This window comes from Manis javanica, chromosome 18 (genome assembly GCF_040802235.1).
Source record: "Manis javanica isolate MJ-LG chromosome 18, MJ_LKY, whole genome shotgun sequence".
Lineage (NCBI taxonomy): Eukaryota > Metazoa > Chordata > Mammalia > Pholidota > Manidae > Manis > Manis javanica.
In genome coordinates, this window is record NC_133173.1 from 4,794,699 (window position 1) to 4,819,494 (window position 24,796).

Below are 24,796 nucleotides of genomic sequence, written 5' to 3' on the forward strand. Positions count from 1 at the left end.
CAGGCTTTGAAGCAGCAGCTCCGCTCCGGAGCAGAACGGCACCAGCTGAATACATCATCGGAGCTGGGAGTGGTTCTCAAGCTTGGCTGTGTATTAGAATTGCCTGAGGTTTTTACAGACCAGCACCCAGAGCAATTCACCAAGAGCCTCAGCTGGCGGGAGGGCAGGTGTGAGAGGGAGAACGGGCACTGGCCCCGCTACAGCTCCCCAGGCAACTGGCCCAAACCTGAGTGTGCATCTGAATCACTGGGGTCGCCTTACAACGCAGATTCTGCCTTAATGGGCCTGGGGGAGGAGCTGAGAGTCTGCATTTCCAACAGGTGATGCCAGTGCTCCTGGTAGGGGCCTGGCTTTGAGTAGGGATTCTGAGCATTTATGTTATTTACTGGAGAATAAGGTGGACTCAGTGGAGTCAGTGATTTTTCATTACAGACATTTATCTTTTAAGACTAAAACAAAACTTGAAGCTGTTAAGTTGTGTTAAAAGATGTTCAATGGCATATGTCAATGGCCTGAAGCTTGCCTATGTGTCCACGATTGGGTTGGTCCCACATGAGCTGGTCAGGCCATGACTGAAGTGGGCAGCCAGGTCCCCCGGGTCCCCCAGGAATATCTGTTTTCCCGGAGGAGTAACCGACAGGGCCCATGCTGGTGCTCCAGGCCTCTGCGGGATCCTGGCATGCACGCCTCTGGCTCCACTTCCTCTCGGACCCCCTCTAGCCTTCCTTTTCATCCAATACTTCCTAATTCCTGCAGGGCAGCATTGGAGCCATGGCTGCTACTTTAACAGGCAGAAGGAACCAGGGGCTGCCGCCTTCTCACGGCTGCGCGTGTGGCTGAGGGGCTCCTGTTGTGCCTGGAGCCTCTGGTTGGACAGCATTCATCACATGTGACACAGCACTTGCGGGATCCACTCTGAGCAGTGCACCTGAGCCCTGGCAGGCGTGGGCCCTCTGCCTGCTATGTTATTTACTCTGCTAGCTTGGCCTGATGAGAGAGCCAGAAGTATCCCTCTTCCCTTGGGTTCATACATGAGTATTTCCAAGAGGAAACAAAATCACAGAGGACGGAGGAGGGTGGGAGACCGGGTCCTAGGGACCTGAATGGCAAGGCCAAGTCACAGTGGAGTTCCCAGAGGCTGCTCTGCCGCCCTCCTAGCTCCCCCTAAGGCCCCTGTCGCGCATGGATGTGGGCCTGCGCCGGCCTGAAGCATGGCATTCCCGTGAGCAATGTTCTTTGTTTTTTTCAGTCTTATATTTTTATCCTCAGAGCAGATGGAGTAGCTGTCTGTCACAAGAGATAGCAGAATGGGCTTTTCTGCTTCGCTTTTCAGGCCAGCTTTTAGGTCGGAATGTCTCTTTAAGTCAAACTCAGACTAAATGGAACCATGACCCTAAGACAGGAATCTCGTAGAACACCAGGACACTCCCCCCGACCCCGTTGGCTATGGATATAAACGATGGTGCTGTCTCTTGCAGCACCACAGAAGGCTCTGCCCAGGCGCCCACTGCCCCTGGACGACCAGGCTAGGCTAACAAGGGCACAGCCATGAGATGTCCTTTCCCGTAGAGGCTGGTTCCTGGGAGATGACAGCAGGAGGAAGGTTTCAGAGTTTACTGAGGCAACATGCTGAGTGGGTGAGGGAGTGACAGGAAGACACACTTACCTGAAAGAGACTTTGGAATGGTTAGAAGACTTTCGTGCACCAACGGGTCATCAGCTGCATTAACCAGCATGAGAGGCACGTAAATCTGCAACAAGAAAATAGAGCAGAATTAAATTATTGATTCCCTTTTTCAGACTCCATTGACCGAAAGCTCAAATTCCCCACCAGACATGTCTTCAAGCAAAGGGAAGAGGGTCCACTGCTCAGTCTGCTGAGCAGGTGGATTAAGAATGCCGTACAGCCCCTGGCAGTGGTATGACTTGTCCCTGCCACCGTGATGCCTGCCCTGGCAGGGGCGGTGCAGGAACAAGGCTCAGGCAGCCTCGGTGACCCATGTGCTCTGATGGAGACAGGGCCACGGGGCTCACCGATAAAAGGCTTCTGATGCTCCTCACAATGTTTCCAGTGTGATGGCCACACCTTCCAGAAGAATGACTTTACAAAGAGTTATGTACATACGCATTCAATTTATATTGCGGGGAGGAAACACGGAGGGTGCTCCACTCCAGAAAAAGGAGACTTTCTAGAGGCAACTGAAGGTTCAAAACAGGCTGGTGGATATCAGAAAGCTCTTAGCAGCGCTGAATTCAACATCTGTTTTAGCAAACGGCCAATAGCCTCCTCTTCCAGTTTAGTGGTGACGGTGCTGGTGGGGGCACTCAGACATTACCAAAGAGCCCGGCCAGGCGGTGGAATGACTGGCTGTGCTGGCTGGAGGGCTCCCGCACTACAGCTCAGCGACTCTGTAATGGCTTACATGAAGACGCCGAAAGCCTGGGCGATGCCGCTAAACTAGGAGGTGTGGCCCATGTGACGGAGGGCGGAACTGCAGGTCAGTGATCTGTCCCGCTGCGGGGGCGGCGGGCCAAGCCCAGGGGTGGGCATTGAAGGGAGAGCAAGGGCAGGGATAATGGGAGGTCCTGCGTTTGAGTACAAAGGGCAACTGTGTAAAGACATAAATAATGAGAGAGACCAGTTTGGTGGTGGTTCAGGCCAAAAACATGATGGTTACACTTGGTCACAAACTTAATTTAATGTAGTTTATTGGAGCTGCTAAAACTGCGTTAATATAAACCAGTGTACCTTGTCAACAGACACGTTCCCCATCATTCTGGTACAGAAATACACCTCTCTTACTCTGTGCTTGCCAGATCATGACAGGAACGTTGAGTCTGGTCCCAAGTGCCACACTAACAAAATTCACTATGGCCATAAAAGGGCCCAGGATTGTCAGACATCTATGTGATGTCCATGAGGAGCCGTGGCAGGAGCCAGGCAGGGTTATACTGTCTGAGACTAAGAAAAAAATGGGTATTGCAGCAATTTTAAGGGCTTTCACGTAGACACGGGGCAGGCGGTCCTGCCCTGTGTGCTAAGGGGCAGCTCTGGGATTCATATGCAAAGGTCACAGAGGGAACAGAGTTTGGTTCAATAACAAAACCCAAGTCAACAACTAGAGCGATTCGAGTGGTTCAGCTTCCAGCTGATCGTCCACCAGGGAAGTTTAGGAGGAATGCTGGTCACCCCGTGTGTGAAGGCGGATGCAGTGACACTGAGTTGGTGCGGTCACTCACCCTGTGCAGGTACCTCATGCAGCTCTCTTCCTCGTAATATTCCTTCAGGGAGTTATAGCCATGAAACTTCCTGGAGCACACACATGCAGGAAAAGGACAAAACAATACTTGTCGTAAGATCGGCATGCTGGGCTGCTTTTACTGCTGCTCTGGTTGCCACACTCACTTGTCCTATCGGTAGAATATACACAGGCACCAGAGTTCGGGGTGTTACTGGCTGTGTGTCCACAGGGAAAGGGCTTAATTTTCCGCAGCTTCTTCTCGAAGCTAAGGACAGGACCTTTCCTAAGGCACTGTGAGATTCATGACGTTCAAGATCTATGACATCTAGTGCGGTGAGGGGCCCAATTTGAGTAATTACCCAAGAAGTGTTATCAATAGTAATTATTAGCAGAAGCTACATCTCTCAAGGCAGTGTGAAGCCAGATGTCACTGTGGACACTAAGAAACTGAAATGGAAAGGCATTCACTGCAACTTTTTTTCAACAGAATTCTTGGCAGAGTAACCAGACTACTGTGAACTGGAATGAAACGTGCGCTGGGTAATAGAAAGGAGACAGGGATTCAAAGTCCCCGATTCTGTCTGCCCACGGAGCAGCGGGCAGGGACAAGCTGACATTCAACAAACCTTCAGGGCTCCGCGTGCACGTCCTGCAGCTTGCTCTGCTCTGTGCTCTAGAGGCCTGGCGTGGCTCAGCCGGGGGCTCTGGGACCGGCACGCTGAGTCAGGCCCAGGCCAGAGGATGTCTGAAAACCTCATTTCTTTCTGACATAGATTAGGGCCTCTGGTTTCTGAACAGTGGGTTTTTCTCTTCTGCCTGGGGTTTTCAAGAGCGCCCTCCTCCACTGAGTTGTGGGTCCATCTCTGCCTGGGAAGCACCCAGAGAGCTGAGGCTGGACTATTCCAGTCCACTTGCTAGGGGGAGGTCAACCATAGAAATCATCTCCAGAACATCTGTCATCATGAAATCAGTCCCTTTGCAGCCTAGGCGGGCTGGAAGGCACTCCAGTCGTCCCATGTCACTGGTGACGGGTTTATGAAGAGGCTGCCTAATCTGGGGATAACCTTGCAAACTACAGCTATACCACACTACTGAAAGGCAGTGCTTTAGGAAAGTGGAAGAACATTCTCTTTTGAGCTTACAAAAATTCAGGTGAATGGGAAATGTAAGTAAGTTTGTTTGTTTTTTTCCATTAGACACTACAATAAACATGCAAACCCCATCATAAGTGATGATGGGGAAAATTCATTCTCACTTTCTAAACACACCAGCAATTTCCTACTTTCTATTTCCTTAGAGTAATTGTTAATAGGCATTTTTCAAGCTTGCTTGATGTAAGAAAGCTACTAAAGATCCCATATCCTTGGATCAATTTCTGCTATCTACTGCGGGAACACCAGCTTACTTTAGGATCTTGCTCAGAGGTATCAAATGATCATTAAATACAAAGGATCATGCTTTTTGGAAGAACTATGAGGTCAGAGATCAGCTTTACCTCTTCCAGGGAAGGCTAACCTCCATCAGAAGCTACTGGTACCAGGAAAGAGGACACTGTTAGGGTCTCAGCCTCAGCTGCCCGGAGGGGCCTGGAGCTTCCAGGCAGGTAAAGGGCATATGAGTGAAGTGGGTGGGTTTGCGAATTATTCTCAGAGGAAAGTCTTTGTGACCCAAAGAGGCTTTGCTTTCTTGCAACACAGACTTGTTGGTCTGTTTCCTATTTTTTGTTTTTGATAGAGACACAGACAGGTGTTCCTTATCCTTTCCCTCCCCTGTAAGAGCAGATTACGTGGCACCCTGTCCCCAGAGCAGAGGCATGGCAGGGCCGGGAGGAGCGCGCAGCCCAGCTGCCCGGCTCAGCCTCAGTGATGCTGTGCAGGGTTTCAGCGTGAGTGCTCAGATCCTCTTTCTATTGGATTTTCCTGTGACATCTTCAGTTTTTTAACACTGGACATTCACTCAAACAAAGAAAAGCCTTTAACTGTAAAGTGGGCAGAAGGAAACCCCGGTGCTGAGCGCGCCTGGCCTGCGGCCCCGCCGGCCCCCAGCCCTGCGCGTGCTCACACCTCATCACGTTATCGTCGATCTGCATCAGGGACGTGGCTGTGCAGAGGCGGCTCAGGTCCGTGTCCTCCAGGCTCCGCGGTTTCTTCACATGGTCTCCAAAAAGCGCTTGCCTAGAATGAGATGTGAGAGCAGAGAGAATAAAAACAGATGATCAACCAAATCATCATGTTACGCTCTTGAAATAGCTTGTCATTTTATTTGTCAACTCCATCTTTATAAAGCTGGAAAAAAAAGGAAAGATTTAAAAAAACATTTAAAAGCAGACACTAAACCACCAGAGCAGAGCCTGCTTCCTGGACCAGAGGCCACCAGGAGAAAGGCCCTGGAAAAGCAAGTGTGGGAGAGTCACGATTGGACCCTTCAGCCTTCAGAATCTTCCGGAGGATGACATTGTACTGCTAATTTGAGTAACGGCAGAAAGACGAATGTCTTTATTTTCTGTTTCAGGGGCAGCTGGACCAACTCAAGATTAGGTCTGAGCCTCAGTGAATATTACAAAACCTTCCCTGCTGGGAGGAAGGTCTCAGGATGGGCTCTGTGGTGGGTGGTGGGTGGTCAGACAAACAGTGGGGAGCCCCAACCTAACACGGTGGGGACCTCATCTTTACACTGATGTTGGCACTTGCTGTCCTCTTTGGCTGGACCCGTCCCTTTATAAGCTATATCTGTTGCTTAACAAGGAAGAACAGTGGTTAACCCATTTAGCATTTGGGCAAGTCAATGGCTCTTCAGAGTGTTTGCTAAAAAGCTAGTGTATATATGCAGAAGGGTAATTATTTCTATTAGGAAAAGACCTGTCTTGAAAGGGTGAGAATATAGAGATTGCATTGCACACGCTTTCGTCCAGCACGGCTCTCAGTCACGGCGGAGGAGGACTGGGCTTGCTCTGCGGTTTGGCCCTATGGTGGGAAAGAGTCACAGAAACGAAATGTCCTGGGGCTCACTCATGGACTCTCTCAAAGAGAAACACATTTCTTCAGCATTTTTTCCTCTGAAAGATTATTGGGAAGATTAGATTCCTACAGAATAAAATTTACAATTTAAAGTGTCCCTGAAATTTCTAAATGTCTGGCTCTCTTTGTAAATTTTGAAAATGTATATACACTTAGAGGACATCTAAAGGGCTCTCCCAATTTGTTAAGAATTACATGCTGGACCTTTTGGACAATTAATTAGTGGCAAGACTGGGCCCTGTAGCAAAACCAACGTTTCTTGGGAGGAGTCACTGTCATTCCAGGCTGTGGACTTGGACCTGGTGTCAGAGGCCTGGCTTCACCCCTTCTGGAACCTCAGCAGACCCCCAGATCCATCCAAACCTCAGCTGGGCCACACCCGACTCGGGCCCGGCCCACAACCAAGGCCAAACACCACGGAGTGAGAACTGAGTGCTAACGGTTTATGGCCAGCCAGCCCCACAGACAGAAGTCTCCCTCCATCCTCTACCCACCCAATATGAGGGCCTGGGCACGTGCCAGGCAGCCTGGCTTGCCCAGGTGCCAGGTGATCCCCACCCACTGGCATACATGGCTGGGATGGATGGCAAGATGTTTTGTTTAAACTGTCAAAAAAAAAAAGTGATTAAGAAACTAATCATTCAGTAAGGTTGCCTTTCCTAGGAGGGCAACACAACTCCCTTAAAACTATATTTTTTGAGTGCCCATTATGTTCCAGGCTCAGGGAAAATCAAAACAAGCCCAAGCCCTCCAGTACTTTTCAGTTTAGTTCAAGACACATGTTTGCACCAGGGAAGCAACAGAAAAACAACTTAGGGGTGAGGGTCTGACTTCACGGAGGGAAGCTGAGCTGGGCCCGGAAGCATGGGCCCAGTTTGGACAAGCGGAGAGGAAAGGTGTTCTCAGCAAGGGTGCGGTGGTGAGGGAGCAGCCAGGGGGCACAGGGGCATTCGAGCGGCCCGGGCAGCTGGGGCGGATGGGAGTGGGGAGGCAGGAGAGACGGCATCAATAATAATGATCACAATGGTAAAACCGTCGCTAAGATTTGTCAGCTGCTACTGCACGTCAGGCACTGCTCTAAGCGCTTGCCGGGGGGCTAACCCACCTGGGAGCCTGAGCAGCAGGGGGGGCAGAAGGAGCCTGGAGAACACACGGAGGCGCGGGCGGGGAGGCGCGGACACTACGCTTTGCACCAGCGGCCCCACTCCCGTCACGCGGCTGCACGGTCAGAACCCACCGAGGACAACACCTGACCCCTACGCACAGAAGCATCCTGACAGAGGCTCCTCAAGGGTGGCAGGCTGCCCTCAGGACCGCTCTAATTTGGGAAGGAATGGTCCAGAAACCGTTTGTCTTGGATATATGGAGAATTAACAAAGCAGAAAGCAAGTTGGTGAATCTGGTAGCCTGGGACAAGTCTGTTTCCAACCAAGCCACAAGGCCGTCGGCAGAGAATATGTGCCACCCCTGCCTTTGTTTTCTGGAGAAACAAGAGGTCTGGCTTTTAGAGACGCTGAAATCAGCCCCCCAAGGAGCTGTCCTGGGAGAAGGGGAGGCGGCGTACCTGTGCGAGAGGATGATCTTCTTCATGTTGTCGGCCATGAGGAAGTTGTAGAAGCGCCGGCACTGATCCCACTGCATGAAGGTCTCCTGGGCCCTGAAAGAGCCACAGCAGGAGTGAGAGCGCAGGGCCGGGCTGCAGGTGACACCGGTGGGGGGCCCCTGCGCGCCCCCGGGGAAGGGCCTGCGGGGAGACCACGGCTCCCCGCCCGGGAACGCGTGGGACTCGGCCTGTCTCTAGAGGACCCGACAGAGACACCAAATTGGCGTTGCTGAACGGAGGCCCCGGCGAGAAAGCCCGGGAGGGCCGCAGGCTTGCTGGTGACACTCCCGACACCCTCCTCCAGCACCTGGCCTGAGAAGCGGCCAGTACCGAAGTCTGCGTCAGGTGTCCTTCCAACACTTTCTCTACTTGGCTTCCTACCCCGCGAGCAAGCGTTTCTGGCTTAATAGCGAGAGTGTGTAAGGGGAGGGTGGGTATAGAGAGGTACAGGGCAGGGAAAAACCTAAAAACACCTTTTGTTGCTGTTTGAGAGGCAAAGGAAAACCAGACATTTTGAGCTTTCCTTTGATCAGCCTTCGGACTTTTAAGGGGCCAGGAAATGGAGGGAGCAGAGAGGCGACCCACCCCCCCTGGGCACAGCTGGAGGGCCTGGCCCTGCGGTCCTTTTCCTTCTAGAGGCAGGCGTACAGGACGTGAGGGTCACTGCCTGCCTCCCCAGCAGCCGCGGCCCTGGGCAGGTAATTTTATCCCCGCTTCCAGACTAGGTGACTGTGGACTTAAGAGGTCACGGGGCTGGCCCTGCCTGGGTCCCCCTGGGACAGTAAGGTTTGGCCGAGGTCTGAGCCGGGCCTGCTGGAACCAGGGCCTGGGTGCTGCGCCACGGCCCCGTGTGGAGGGAGGAGATGGCGGGCCGGCCTCTACATGCCTCCACAGCAGGTGGCCGTGCCCACATGCCAGGCGAACACACAGCGGGGTGCTAAGTCCCACCACTGGACTCAGCCCTCCCTGCTCGGTGCACACTTCCCGTGGCTGTGCACCCAGACACAGCTGCTCCGAGTCCACGCTAACCCTCGTCCTGCAGACCCCGGGGTCCTGAGGCTTGATTCCACTCTGGGGGTGAATCTGGGTGTCACTGTTCCTGCACAGAATCCATCAGTGCCATATTCCAGATGCAAGAGATGGGACTGGGTGGTTCATAAGTATTTTTTTAATCCATAAAATTTATAAAATTAATTTCCCCAAAGTTGTCACACTTGAGTTTTTATGGGAAACATTTTCCATAAGATCATGGTTAAAAAATAAGAGGTCGTGGGAAGCTAAAAGTGAAAGGGTTTGTGGATTGACTGATGTGTGACATGCTCATCAAACAGAGCTAATATTCAAAGGGAAGACAAACACCACCCTCAGGAAAGGTCAGAAGGCCATTCCAGAAATGCACGGAGGCCTCCCCAGACACTGCAGGAACAGAAGGGACAAGCCAGGAGAAGGCTTCGTATGATCTACAGTGAACCCTTGCTGGTAGGAAGGCAGTTTCATAAACTTCACCAGGATGACTCTAAAAGGGATGATGCCTCCTGAGAGTTGCAAAGCCCTCACAAAGTGGTTCCATCGGTGTGATCACAAGTGAGGAGGAGAGAGCACCCTAAAAAACCATATGGCCTCACCGGGAGTCTTACTCCAGAATGATCTATATGGGCTTTTGAAGAACTTTATCCATCTGTCTATCTACCTATTATCAAAACTATTTAGAGTTCTTTTTAAAATGCGTTTAATTCTAGTCTATGTAACATAAAATAATAAGACATCCTCCATACTGGTTTCCCAGCCAGTTGGCGAGGGATTCCTCTTGAATGGCTGAACAATTTAAAAAGGTGTTGTGGAAGGACATGGATGTTTCAATAACTCAGAAGAAGGTCCAATCAAAACAGGCCTCTACACTTACGTCCAGGGCATCCGTGAGGCAGAGAAGAGCTGCACCAACCCCTCTATGCTGCTGGGGGACTGCTCAGAGAGGGCTCCCTTCCCAAGTCATATTTTGCAAAATGAGTGGACCGCCTGATCAAAAGAAGTCGGAAGAGAACGAACCAGGGAAAGAGTGGATCTAACATCCAAAGGAATTCAAAGCTCCGGTCTCAAATAAACTGCATCCCAGGGTGCAGAGAGACTGAGAACAGGCGCACAGCTTTGTCCTGTGGTCTTTGAGAAGCGTGGGGGATGAGAATGAGAGAGAGAGGTTCCGACGGACACACATAACTAATATTCTAGAAGGCCCTAGAATATTAGACTCCTTTATTAGTCTCTAATAAGAGAATGCAGAGGTACTACAAATTAATATAGGGATGTATTGGTGGGATGTGGATCTTGGCAATATTAAAACATATCTTGAAAATAATCTGTTAATGAGACTTTAAAGTACATGAAGATTTTTTCCCAGAATGCTACCACAACAACATAAGAAACTATTTTACTTGGGTAGGGAGGGAGTACCCTTCCAGGCTTTGCCCATGTACAATCTCTTTTTATTTCTTTTCAAAAAAAGATTAATGGTAGAAAAAAATACATATTAAATTTACCATCTTAGCTATTTTTAAATACACAGTCCCATAGTGTTGTTATATTCTTATTGCTATGTAATAGGTCTCCAGAGCTCTTTTATTTTGCAAATCTAAAAAGCTATACTCACTCAACTACAACACCCTATGTTCCCTCCCTACAGTCATATTTTACATAGTTGTCTTCCTCCCTACTTTTAATATACACATTTTCTTGGTTTTTAAAAATAAAAGCTGCTTTGTTTTCCACTGAATTTGTGTATCAGAAGTCACAACTATCTCCATGTTGGACACGTGGGTTATTTCTAACATGGCCCTACAAGAGAGTCATACCGCGGTGGGGGTGAAACCGGGGCCAGCCTTGAGCAGCGTGGCTCTGGGAGGAAGGATGGTAGAGCCTCTGGACCCAAGAGACCCAGGCAGCGGGCTCCGGGCTGGCAGCTGGTTCAGCGGCAGGGCTGACCTGCAGAGAGGTTTAGCATGAGAGTGTGGGCAAAAGAGAACCATCTCTGTACCCTACTGGAGAGCGGGCCCAGAATCCTTCATTCCTACCTGGCTGGGCTTTGCAGCGGGATGGGGCAGAGAGCCTAGGTAAGGGAAGGGAGGCCACGCACCAACCCCCTTTCTTCCTTATCAGATTATTTTCCCTTAGGCTTTACTTTGATAGGAATAGGGTTACTAAATCAGAGGGATGTCATACACCCTCATTTTTCTGATTAGAAAAATTAACAACAAAAATCTCCCAGGCCCTAAGGGCAAACCATGCGGTCAGCTCACAACCTAGTGGTGGTAAAGCTAAGTTGATTCCTAGGCCAGAGTTCTGCCCACAGAGGTTTGTTTCAACTCAGCAGATTTCTCCTGTTTGCTTGGCTTCAAATACAAAATTACTGATTGTTGTACAGCTCTTCAACTACAAACACAGATGTGATTAAGGCACAACGCTGGAGGAGGACGATGAATGATTGCGCTTGCTTCTGTCACATGCTCACCCATAATCTTGAGTTTGCCCATGAAAAGCAAGAGAGGGAATACACAGACCACCCAGCTGGGAAAGTGGTCCCTGGCCCCCCTCTGTGGTCAGGGAGCCCCGCTAAGAACACTGGGACCTCACAATGGTTACGGCAGCGATGCTCACACTCACTTGAGCCAGGAGCAGAACTGCATTTTCCTCTATTGTCCCTCAAAGGGTCCCTGCCCCTGGCCTGGTATCACTGTCCACCTCACCTTCTCCTCTGTCCCGAATCCCTCCCCACTGACCTCACTTCACTGGGAACTTCTTGAGCACTCATGCCCAGTGTGGAACCTACCAGCGATGTGTATTTGATTTTCTGTTTCGTAAATATCATTCTGTTGTCACTAAGTCATTAAGTGGTGTGAGGCCCTCTGACATAACTGTTATACCCAAATTGCTATAAAATGCTTGTATTTTAATTGTATTATTATTGTGAATTCTGCAATATAAGATTCCTGAAGGCTTCCTCAGGAAATGAAGAATTGATTTCACCTGAAACCAGACCAAAAAAAAGCATCCTTTCACTTTTCTTTAAGTCCCATGAAGGCAGGGAATTTTTCTGCCTTGTTCACAACTGTGTCCCCATTACCTAGAAGGGTGTCTCTAGCTGAATGAATCAAATGAGTCAAGGAATAAATTAATTTGTGGGTAATCTTGTGTCACCACGTCTCCCTCTCACACTCCTGTCTGGTTACTATTCACTGCATGAATTTATAATCAAGGGTCTTTATGGTAAGTTTCAAATGACTGATTAAACCAGAGAGATGGAGCCTGACCATGAATGTTTCCAGAGCTCGTTGGCAGCTGTTTATGCTACAGAAACATGTTAAACCCACTAGATAGCACGTAACTTCAGGGCATTTGTATCCCTCTTTCAGTGGTCCAGGCACATTGTGAACAGAAGCTGGTTTATAAGCAGCTGGACTTCGCCAACTATAGCAAGCAGGTGCTGGCTTCTGAGCCTTGCCCTGGCTCTGGCTGGAGGTGGGGTGCTCTACTGGGATGGAAGCCAGAGGGAGGGATGGACTGACAAGCGGTTCTCCAGACTCAGCCAGGAGAGATGTACCAGCAGTGTGAGCTCTGCAGAGACAGACGAGCCCTCCCTGCTCCGCCTCGGCATAAAGGAAGGGCTGTCATCATCCCAGCACTGAAAAGCTCATGCCCCCAGGCCTTGGCAGGAAAAAAAGGTTACACTGGTTTAAATTGGGCAGTGTCCCTCAGGGAGCAGAGCTCGTTCAAATGCTGAGGGGCTCCGAGCCCGGGACAGCACCTGCACCAGTGCCCACGCGTAGGGCCGTGGGATCTGAGCCCCAGTGTTAACGTTCTTTGGGACCCAGAGGATAAGGCCGCCTCTTTCTCTCTGATAGTCTGCAAAATGTAAAGCATCTCACCGATTCCAGTGTCCTAGGTTCCTAAACCTTCTTGGCCTGAGCTCCAACACCTTAGTTCCCCAAACGTGCTGATCCTGCACTCTTGCCAACAGCAGGTGGCGCTACTGCCACAAAATGAAATGAAGCTGTCGTCATTTAGGATGCTGTCTATTGGGGAAAAAAAATGAAAACAAACGTCCTATGTCCTTCCACTTATCAAATCCAGGGCTCTCTGAGCACGAAGTCAGTGTCCACAATAATGTCACAGCACTTGGTTTAGGAAGGGACTCTAGTGATTCCAGTTTCATGGATGACAGAAGGCATCCGAAAATTGGACCCCATGTCAGGCAGGGGCAGACAGGGCCCTCAGGCCAGGCCCTTCTCCTGAGAACCCTGTGGTAGGCCCTCTGCTCACCTCATGTTTACTCTGGGTACATTAAATCCTCCTTCTTGGCCAGCTCTAAGTCTCAAGGCAGAGGCTGAATTCTGGGCCTGCACTTGCCCTTTGGGTAGGCTGGCTTCAAATCCCAGTAAGATAAATTTTTAGAAATAACAGCCATTATCCATCAGAAAATGACAAAATAGGTTTAAACTACATTATGAGAGATAAAGGTGAGCAGAAAGGAAGGACTCATTTATTAACCAAAAGGACTGTTTGGCATTAAGACTAGGAAAATAATGGGGACTCAGGGGCCAGGTAACCCTGTCCCCAGTAGGTCATCTCCTTTGCGGGGCTGTCTGGGATGCCTAAGAGAGATGAAGATTTGAAGGTGAGGACACAGAGGAAATCATTTCTACATCCCAGCAGAGCATCCCACCTCCAGCCAGAGCCAGGGCAAGGCTCAGAAGCCAGCACCTGCTTGCTGTAGTTGGCGAAGTCCAGCTGCTCATAAACCAGCTTCCGTTCATGATGTGCCTGAACCACTGAAAGAGGGATACGAACGCCCTGAAGTGACTTGCTGTCAATGGGGTTCTGCTGCCAGCGGATTAGGGGGCGAGGTAACCCTGTCCCCAGTAGGTCATCTCCTTTGCGGGGATGTCTGGGATGCGTAAGGGAGGTGAAGATTTGAAGGTGAGGACACAGAGGAAATTACTTGTACACATCTCTTCCAGAGGCCATCTAGACTCAGCTCTTCTGCATTAGGAGGAAGCTCTCAGATTCTGGCTAGCCGGTCTTCTGTGTTCTTTCATGAAGCCACGATCTACAAAACAGCTGGAGCCTGGACAGATTAAGCCACGGCCCCGAGACTCCATAGGGCAATGGCGGCTATTAAAGGGAACTTTGGCTTATTCGGTTACTGATCCCCAAATACAGCTGCGTGTCCCAGGCTTTCGGGGTCTGACAGGACAACTCTAGTACACGATGTGGAAGCAAAACAAGGTGAATCCAAGAGCCAGGAACTTCGGCTCCGCCTGCCACAGCACCGCCGCGGTCTTTGTGGACCAGCATCCCCTGCAGTGGGGCATCACGACCTCGTGCTAACCGCAGGACCAGGTGGAATAGGCAAGACGGGGACACAGCGGGGCCGCTCACCTCAGCGCGCTGTACCCCTGGCACACGCTGACGCAGCACAGCACCTGTTCTTGGTTGGCTTGAGTCTCCCCCAAGTATTTACACACGATGTTACCACCCAGGCTGAAGCCCACGACGACCAGCTGGGTCAGCGGATACGTCTTCCTGATGTAGTTCACCATGGCTCCGAATTCCCAGGTGCAGCCTGCGGGCAGAGGGAAGGCTACTCAGTCATTTCAGGTGTAACAAAGATTGGAAGAAAAGCAAGCTGGAGGGTTACTAAATGGGTGCCGACATACTTAGACAGAGAGACATACATACATACCGACAGACAGAGAAGTTTCCAGGTGCCCCTCGGTGTAAGAGGAAACATGGCATCAGCAGTGTCTGTGAGGGGAGGCACTGTGACCCAGCGGATGTACAATGTTCCTTTAAAGGTGAGTTTAAACCCATCGAGAAGCTCATGGAAATCAAAACAGGTATCCCGGGAGTGGAGTGCGTGAGCACATTTGCTCATACGGAGATGTAAACACAAGCAAGAGCAAAACCCTGTGGGATTAGCTTCTTAGGCTGCACAACAGGAGGCTATTCCCCTGTGTGCAATGACTCATGGCGGCAAGAAAAGGACCGAGTGGATGTTATTTGCAGGTTCTTCCTGTCAGCTTGGGGGAAGGGAGGAGAGACAAACTTCAGTCCAGAGGGACGCCTGGATGCTCTACAGGATTAGTATAAAGTGTTCTTGGTGACAGAAGGACAGGGTGCCAACAGAGGCAGATCCATTCAGAAACACACAGGAGTGTGTTTGGGCCTAGTTTGCCCAGGAGGGGTGATGTCAGCAGATGTCCCCCTGGGAAGCCGCTGAAGCCATGTTCTACCCCAGCAGCTTCGCTAAAGGAGGAGGTTAGTGGCCATGTTATGTCGCGGTGAAGGGATGGAGCACATCCTTCTAAGCCCAACCCCAGGGAGCTGTGTGAAAATAAAACCTGAAAATGGAAAGTTAGGGACGATGGTAAGAAGCGTGGACGAGACCGACCAGCATGGGGACAGTGTGGATTTGCACGGACACTTAAGCTGCTGACCTTGACACTGGCTCAAAGGTTTTGACACCCCCACTTGAACAGCACATTTATCCTACAGTCAGCAACCATGAGGGACACTACCTTTGAGTCTGGAGCAAGCACCCCTTGTATCTATCTTCCTCTTACAGTGGGATGCAGCAAAAAAGGCCAGCACAACGCTATGGAGGGATTCTCAAAGTGCACGGTGCACAGAATCCCCTGGAGAAGTTGTTAGAAATGGCTCCTGGGCTTCACCTCCAGAGGAGCAGATTTTTGTAAAGGTAATTCATGCACATGGCACAAAATTCAAGTGACATAAAAGATGTGGTAAAGGTAATTCCCTATATTCCTTTATAAAATAGCAATATAGCATATATATTGTTTCCTCTCATTTACCTTGTCTTAACAATATGTCTTGGAAACCACTATGTAACAATACACATAAAGTTGCCCTATTCTTTTTTACTTTTATTTTTAATGAGGTATAACATACACTCAAGAAAGAAAGTATGCAATGAATGAATTTATACATGTTTACACCCACATAACCACTGCCCAGATCAAGATGTAGAACATTCCTGACAGCACGGGGGCCGCCGTGTCTCTTCCCAGACAATATCCCCTATACCTCAATGAAAGACTCCAGTCTGCATGTTGGGACCTCCTAAGACCAAGAAAAACTACGTAAAAACTAGGGTGCGAGCTCCTAACACAGAAAGGTCCAGGCGTGATTCTGTGGAGGAAGCATGGCCGTCTCCAGTGAGATGCAAGGGATAGAATCTGTTTCTCTCCCTCGGGTACCCGGAGAGGCTGTGGCCGTGTGCTTCAATAAGGCGGGTGATTTGAGTGGACTCTGACGGTCTCTCAACGGGTCCTGGGGACAGGCCCCTGAAGGACAACAAGCTGGTCCCGCGGGACCCTTGACTCTGAAATTTGGAATCTGAAATACCAGACTTGTGTCCCCACCCAGGCCAGGCATCCAAGTTTCTCTTTTTCAAAAGGTAGCAATGGAAGGAATCTTGTACTTCTAGGGAATTCCAAGTTTAAAATAAGGTACTGTGACATAAAAAGGGTTGGGAGTCTTCAAACACTTAAGAGCTGCTTGGCCACACAACAAATACAAAGGTTAGGAATCTGTCAGAGGTGTTTGTTCACCTCTCTCAGAGCATAAGGGGCCTTAAAAACTCAACCTCAATGAGGCAGTTGGCCTCATTGCTGGAGAAGGGGCTCTGTGTTCAGACTGCTGGGCCTACCGCCGAGTGGCCCCCCCATGCTCCCAGCTTCCCTCTATGACACACAAACCTTGGCATACAGGAAAAATCTACCTTCCGGGCTCCCTGTTGAGGCTCAGAGTCTATAGGAACAGAAGGGGCCCCGGGAATGGGTGCTTTCAACAAATACTCCAGGTGATATTTATATTGAGGGAGCTCTGCAAAATGCTGTGACCTCGGGCAAGTTACCCAACTGTTCAGGGTCTGTTTCCTCATCTGTAAAATGGGGTAATAACAGCTCTATGAATACCTCACAGAGCTGTTTGGAGGTCTAAGGAAGGTGACTTCAGTAGAGGGCTTAGACCAGGGCATGGACCACAGAAAGCATTCAGTTTAACTATTATTTTAACTGTTAATTCTCTTTTCTTTAAAGAATATCATTTAAGTCCACCCAGGTTCATAGTGGCTTTATTCACAATAGCCAAAAGATGGAAGCAATCCAAGTGTCCATCTAGAGATGAAGGGACAAACCAGGGGTGGACCTGTATAGAAGGGAACATCATTCAGCCGTAAAAAGGAAGGAACGTCTGACACATGCTGCAATGTGGACAGACCCTGAGGACGTCACGCTGAGTGGAATAAGCCAGTCACAAAAAGACAAATACTGTATGGTTCCACCTATATAAGGTCCCTAGAGTAATCAAATTCACAGAGACAGAACATAGAATAGTGGTTGGCACGGGCTGGGGGAACGGAGAGTTAGTGCTTAATGGGCACAGAGCATAGAGTTTAAGGGGTACATATGGCTTTGCAAGAGGAAAAGTATTCGGGAGATTGGTTGCACAACAATGAATGTACTTAACAGTACTGAACTCGGCACTTAAAAATGCTGAAGGTGGTAAATTTTGTTATGTGCATTTTACCACAATTTAAAAAATTTAAATAAGGAAGTTTAAATCTAGATTGAAAAGGCCAGTCTAGATTTCTCGATTTTTCCCCAAAGCAGTGCTCTCTCATCTGACTGTATATCAGAATCATCTGGGTATCTCAGGAATGATGCTGACGCCTGGGCCTTCCCCAGACTGACTACATCAGAATTTTCGGGGGGAGGGTCCGGCATGGGTGTCTTTTACAAGATCCCCAGGTGATTCCAAAGGGTGGCTGGGGTTGAGAACCCCTGGTCTACGGAACAAGGATCCCACCGGCTCAGACCAACATGAGAAGGCGTTCTGGCGGTTACACCCCCACTGTGTTACGCATCCCTTTTCAGACTTCCTTCCCTTCGCACTTGCAGTAAGCAACCGTCACACATGGGGGCGCTGCTCTGCCTTTTGGAAGCTTCTGAAGCAGGCTGTTGGCCTGGCAGCAGCTTTCCAAACATTCCTCAAAGCCAGGTTTCCTCTTTAACATGACCAGGCATCTCCTCCAGGTCCATCAAACAGCTAACAGAAGCAATCCTTAAGTCCTAAACACATATCATTGTTTTCTGTTATCTTTCTTGCAAAGAGGGAGTCAGAAAGGTGCATCAAGGTTAAATATTACTGTAAGACTGATGTGCTAGCTCAGTGGTTCTCAAAGTGTGGTCCCTGGGCCAGCAGCATCAGCGCTGCCTGGGATTTGTACAAAATGCACCTTCTTGTGTGCCTCACGTCACCTACTAATCAGAAACTCAAGGCGTGGGGACTGAACAGACAGCTCATTAAAACAGATTGCTGGGCCCCATTTCCAGAGGTTCTGATTCAGGAGGTCTGGGTGGGCTGAGAACTTGCATTTCTAACATATTCTCAGGTGGTGCTGATGTGGTCCAGGGACCACACTTTGGGAACCACTGTCTCAGCTGACAGGGGAGGTGGGTGAAATCTTCAAGTTTCTATTTCTTTTGTCTTTGAAAAGGGCAGTTCAAAAGGATACTTCACATCACTCAGAGTTAAATAAATGCCAACTAGAAAGACAATTAGAAATAATTTTCCACTGTTTATATTAGACAGGCCAACAGGTTTGCCAATCCTCAGGACTGGGGAGGGTGTGGGTAACAGGCCCACTGGCCTGTCCACTGATGAGAGAGTGTGTACTGGTGTAGCCCTCAGAGGCAGTGTCACATCTAATAGCGTTTTTAAAATTGCAAATCTTTGGTCTAGCAATTCTACTTCTGGGAACTTTATATTGCAAATGTGTGCAAAGACGTATTTGCAAGAATGTTCACTGCAGTGCTTACAGCAGAGAAGGACTGGACACGATGTAAGTTTCCATCATTAGGGGAAAAGCACTGGACACAATCTAAGTTTCCATCAATAGGGGAAAGAATTGGATGCAATTTAAGTTTCCATCAATAGGGGACTAATTAAATTGCTGTGAAAAGGAATGATGTCCAGTCTGACCTGCTGATGCAGAGTGACTCTGAGCCATCTTACTGAGGAACCCAGATAAGTGTGTGTGTGTGGCAATAGTCCCACCTCACAAGTGTGCTTGATTTTATAGGGATTATGGTACACACATACCTGATTGAATATCTGCTGAAAAATTATAGCAGATACAGGAGATTATCTGGAGAACTGGAGGTATTTTGTGTGCAGGTTTGGTTCCAGACCACCGCAATAAAGCAAATACCACAATAAAGTGAGTCCAGTGAATTTTTTTGGTTTCCCAATACATATAAAAGTTATGTTTACATTACACTGTAGACTATTAAGTGTGCAACAGCATTATGTCTTAAAAATGGTGCACACATCTCAATCAAAAAATGATTTATTACTAAAAAATGCTAACCGTCATCTGACCTTTCTCCAAGTTCTAACCTTTCTGCTGGTGGAGGGTATTACTTTGATGCCAACGGCTGTTGACTGATCGGGGGGTCGCCGCTGAAGGCTGGGGTGGCTGTGGCAATCAAAAAAAATAAGACAACGATGAAGTTTGCTACTCAGACTGACTCTTCCTTTCACGGATGATTTCTCTGTAGCATGCAATGCTGTTTGATGGCATTTTACTCACGGAAGAACATCTTTCAAAATTGCAGTCAGTCTTCTCAACCGGATAAACCAACTAAGTTTATGTCGCATTCTAAATCCTTTGCCGTCATTTCAACAGTCTTCACAGCGTCCTCACCAGGAGCAGATTCCATCTCAAAGAAGTACTTTCTCTGCTTCTCCATAAGGAGCAGCTCCTCATCTGCTCTAGTTTATCATGAGACGTGGCAAGTCAGGCCCACCTGCAGGCTCCACTCCTAATTCTGGTTCTCTTGCTGTTTCCCCCCCATCTGCAGTGACGTCGTCCCCTGAAGCTCTGAAACCCTCCAAGTCATCCGGGAGGCTGGAATCGACTTCCTCCAAACTTCTAGGAATGTTGATATTGTGACCTCTTCCCATTAATCAGGAATGTTCTTAATGGCATCTAGAATGGTGAATCTTTCCAGAAGGCCTTCCATTGACTTTACCCGGATCCATCAGAGGAATCATTATCTATGGTCTTATCAAATGCATTTCTAAAATAGTTAGACTTGAAAGGTGAAATTACTCCTTGAGCCGTGGCTGCAGAATGGATATTGTGTTAGCAGGCATGAAAACAACATTAATCCCATTGTACCTCTCCACCCGACCTCTGGGGTGACCGGGTCTATTGTCAGTGAACAGCGGTAATATTCTGAAAGGTATTTAAAATAAGGTATGCCTATATTGACTTTTCTGGGGAAGAGACTTGAGGGTCTAGGTTTGGAGGGACATATAGTTTGACTCATTGTATATAGATTTTTGCATGATTTGAATATTCTTACTTTTTCAGGAAAAATCCAGCCAGTTAAAAAAATCTGTGAAAATAAAGAATTTAAAAAGATGTCTGCATACCCTTGGACCAGTTTCAACCACGCTAACTACACCGAACATGCCCCTCACGCTGGAGCCTAAGAAATGGTACTCAGGGACTTTTATTAAGCTGTTACTAAAATCTTTACTTCTTTGCCATTTCCGGGGGGTTCTGCGTTCACCCCATAGCTAACTATTCATATTTTTATGTTTTGCTCTAACATAAATGAATCTCTATTCAGTTATGAACGCCATAAGGCAAAGTTAGTCTTGGTCTTGTTCTCCACTGTACTGGAGGGGCCAGGCACTTGGTGGGCACTCGTCAGTATGACCTAAATGAGTGGACAAACGACCTCAGCACAGATGAGGAAGCCAATATAAAGGGATGAAGTGACCTTCCCAACCTCCCACAGGGAGTGAATGGGAGCGAGGGGCCTTGGAACTCCTAAAGCCCAACTCCTTTGCCTTGTGTCACAAATCTACGCAAGTCACAGGACTGCAGGGATTCATTTTTTAATTATGATAAGTCTTGCCTCCTCACCACTAGCTTCCTTTAGACCTGTCTATCCTTACTCAGGTTTGAAGCTAATTACTTGAGACCTAGAGCAGATGTTCAGATGTCACTGGGGCAATTACCAAACTCAGATTTGTTCTGCTACTGAGGAGCAATTACAGCTAATTGGGTAGGCACTTGGGGAGCCTTGATTTAATTAAATCCAAATACGTCTGTTCTGGATAAGGGGCCAGACCTGCCTAACGCTGGGCAGACTGTTGAGTGTTTTGTGCAGAGCTGCCATCTATCCCAGGCGGGGCCGAGGCCAGGACACCGGGGGCTGCTCACCCCAGGGTCGGGTGCCGGGTCCTCCCGGCATCTCCAACTGATGGCAGTCACCAGATAACCTGTGTCTGGGAGTCCCTCCTTGGACTGTTTTACTAAGAGCTAGTGATCTGTTTTTCAATACTCGGAGGATTTTAACGAGGCTCTATGTATTTAATCCTTTTGGGATTAGCACCAGTAACAAGATTTAGGTACCTAAGCTTGCTGCAGCTTTTTGAAGACAAGATGAAATATGAGTCACTAACTTCGCCTTAGAGAGGTGAGTACTCCTTGGAAAGGCAACGTGGTGACAACAGGAAAGCCCTTCCCCAATCTCAAACCCCTAAACAAACAGGTTAGGGCTGCCTGAAAGCTACTATTTCAAAAGCCACTTCCCCCAAATGGCGCTGAGGTGACTGTGTAAGCTCAAATACAGGGAGGCACCCGGAGACTGGGTGTTCCTTGCGGATGGAGACTTTGCGTCATCTCCATGTCCTCCACACCAGGCCTGGGCCTGGCACTTGGTTGGTGGCTGTGCCAGAGATGCTGGCTGGGTGAGAATCACGTGGCATGAACGCATGGGATGCCAGTCAGCGTGGCTGTGCAGGGGACCATACAGAAGCACCGAAATACCTTGCCCACTAAGTGAGCCCAAGAGAATGACCTGGCCAGGCTAAACACCAGGGGCTGCTGGTGGGCAGTCAGTGAAGGTATGTGAGTCACTGCTCAGAGCTGTGGGGAAGCTCCTGCACAGCTGAGTCACTCAGAGGAAAATAGCTGTAGAAATAAAATGAGGGCCCTCTTGGCCCAGCATATGAATTGACCTTGTCCTCGGCTCTGAAGATCTTCACGAGCGAGTGCTTGCAGCCTTGGTTCCGCAGATTGCAGAACACCCAGCCCTGCCCTCTTCTGGCTGAAGGTTAAGTGTCCCGATCTCACCCCAAGGGCACAGAACCTGCCACGCTCCCCTGCAGTTCTGCCCCCATCGCCACCCTCAGCTCCGGCAGGGCACCCTCTCGACTGCTCCTGCCTCTCAGCGAGCAGCCTGGCGAGGTGCTGCACTAAGGAGCTTGAGCTTCTGCAAATTCACCACCTTCACTTTCGCGTCCTCTCTCTTCCTCCTCCTCCTCCCTTCCCGTGCGTCCTTCTGCCACTGTGACGCACCACTGTTGCACACACAACACAATTCGTGGTTGTCGACCTTGGATCACGAGTACACTTCACAACTAGTCTGCATCAGTTAAAATGGTGGAGAGCAGAAGCTGATGGAAACAACCATGTTCATGAGTTGATCAAACATCTTCAGAAGGATTGAGGAGTGAAAACAAAATAGCTCCTTAAAAACCAGTATTTGCAAGTGTCTGTGGCAAGGTGCTTAGGATCCCGGGTGATCTCTACAGCACCCTGTGGGAGGGTGACCCTGCCTCCCAGCTTGCCTGACAGAGTCCCAGAGCTTGCCCGTGGCTCCGATCCGGGCATCAGTGAGGCCCTCTTTCACTCTCAGAAGGGACCCAGTTGGGACACTCAATTACGTGGCCTCCTGGGTACAGGACTTCCCTCCCTTCTGGGACTGAAATGCTGCTCTCTTGCAAGGCAAAGTTTTCTGGCTTTACCTCGAGGTTCCAAAAGATAGTTTTAAAAGCCAGAAATGTCAGTATTAAACTCAGCTGGACATGAAAGAGCTCCTCCCCCTCCTCCAAGCAACAGAGGACAGCGCTGCGATTCGGGCTCCTCTTGGTTTGCTGTCTGCTGAGAGACTCGACGGTTAAGAAACAAGGGGAGCGCCCACTTCACTGTGTATGAAACTCACAGGAAAAGGTAGTTTAAGTCTTTTGAGACCATATATTTGGTGCCAAAATGTCCCAGCTTGGTGTTTGCTCAGGGATGGGTGCTTAGTTCTTAGGAGGCTCAGGATCCTAAGGGACTCAGGCACCTTATAAGGACCAAACCCAGGTTGTTCTTTTTATTCCTTTCACCTGATATGGAAGAGACTCTTTAAACATCCTATATTGTTCTCTTTTCTAATCAAGACCAAACTCAAGGACGCTTGGTCACTTGGCTCAGCTTTCTGGTCAAAAAACTTCAAGAGCAGTCTTAGAAGCAAATACCCACAACTGGGTAATTCTGGTTTTCAATTCATTTCCTTGGCTGGTAGACTTGATCCAGCTCTTTGTTGCTCTGAACATGAACACCGGACTTTTGGAATAAGGCATTTAGCCACGGACAGAAAGAAGGAGTGGAATGCTGCCTAGATTTACCGGTCTCTTGCATCATCACTGACAAAAATATTTTCATTCCAAACATTGTCTGGGTTAGAAAATCAACCCAGTCAATAGACAGTAAGCCAACATGCCCACTGCTGTAGTGTTCCAATTAAAGATTAGGCTCTTTATAACAAATACACTTTGAAAGAAAGTCTTTGCGACTTCTACGTCTTCCTTCATTTTCAAGTGATATTCACTGATCTCATCCACACGATAGCGCTGTGTAGCCTGTCTGATCCAGTACAATACCGTATTTCAATAAGAAATTTGAAAGAGTGATAGATTTCACCCTTGCAGGTTCTACAAATCATCCTAGCAAGTCCATATTTTTTTATGCTCAGGTCCACTAAGGTCATCTGATTTAATTCATCAGAAGAGAAAAGTTTAAAGTCTTCCAGTTGAAAAAAATACATGAACTATATACTGCAGCAAGGGGTGAAGATATTTTTTTGACAATGAAAATAATTTTTTGAAAGTTAAAATATAGCTAACAGAGCAGGTACTGCAATAAAAACAACTTGCCCATACTGATCATTAAGGGCTGACTCTGAATGCAGAAGTCCGTAGCTCTGAGCTGGAGGTGTGTGACCCCGCCCCCGGGCCCAGCAGATCTGTCAAGGAGCCAGAACTGAAGGTGGAGTAGGGGGAAGCAAGCACTACATCCTTCAGGTAACCACTGGGGCATGGCCCTCTGTGTAGACAGTCATAACTCAGACCCAGCACGAAACAGAAGGAAGCTTATGCACAACCAGGACAGCTTCACAAACTGCTCCTTGCAAAAGTCCACATGTGGTATGAAGCTGATGCAGAGGCTGCTCATTTAACTGTTCAAGTAAACTTTCACCCTTTTCCTCAAAATTGGCTCACAGAAAACTCAAAGTTACAGTGGAAGGCGAATAAACAGTCATTGCCATTTACTGGCATTTGCTGGAGTCCATGCTACACGCTTTTATCTTAATGCTAATGTTCTCAACAATCTTTGCGAACTAGGTATTCAAATTCCCATCTGCTGGACTCTACATACGGGTGCTTTCCTTAGGCAGGCTTTTCCTGAGCATCTCTCTCTGAGTGATGTACTAGATGCAGGAGATTAACAAAAAATAGTATGAAACAGTAAAATCGGGCCCCACCCTTGAAAATATTGCTGTTGGTAGATGTTCGTTTTAGACAAACCCAGCCACTCAGCTCACACTGATGGGACTGAGGCGCCCCTGCCCCGCCACCGGGAGCTGCCCCTCACTAGACTGGGGGCGTCAAAAGGGCAGGCACCTCACTCCGCCTGTATTCCCATCACAGGGTCTGGCCCCATGAATGTCTGCAGGATGCCGGATGAGCCAAACAGCACAGCCAAACCCACCAGGCCCATTTCTGTGGCTCTGAGA

At 48.8% G+C, this 24,796-nt stretch overlaps 1 protein-coding gene across 2 annotated transcripts in view; it reads right to left on the reverse strand.

Moving 5' to 3' along the window:
- ABHD2 (abhydrolase domain containing 2, acylglycerol lipase) overlaps window positions 1-24,796 on the reverse strand; it is a 95,134-nt gene that overhangs the window by 13,164 nt on the left and 57,174 nt on the right. For both annotated transcript variants that reach the window (XM_037000697.2, XM_037000698.2), the window contains exons 6-10: window positions 14,292-14,475; window positions 7,824-7,916; window positions 5,306-5,416; window positions 3,241-3,310; window positions 1,667-1,751 (exon numbers count right to left, since the gene is read on the reverse strand). In XM_037000697.2, the coding sequence (XP_036856592.2) occupies window positions 1,667-1,751; window positions 3,241-3,310; window positions 5,306-5,416; window positions 7,824-7,916; window positions 14,292-14,475 (543 nt within the window). The remainder of the gene's footprint in view (window positions 1-1,666; window positions 1,752-3,240; window positions 3,311-5,305; window positions 5,417-7,823; window positions 7,917-14,291; window positions 14,476-24,796) is intronic.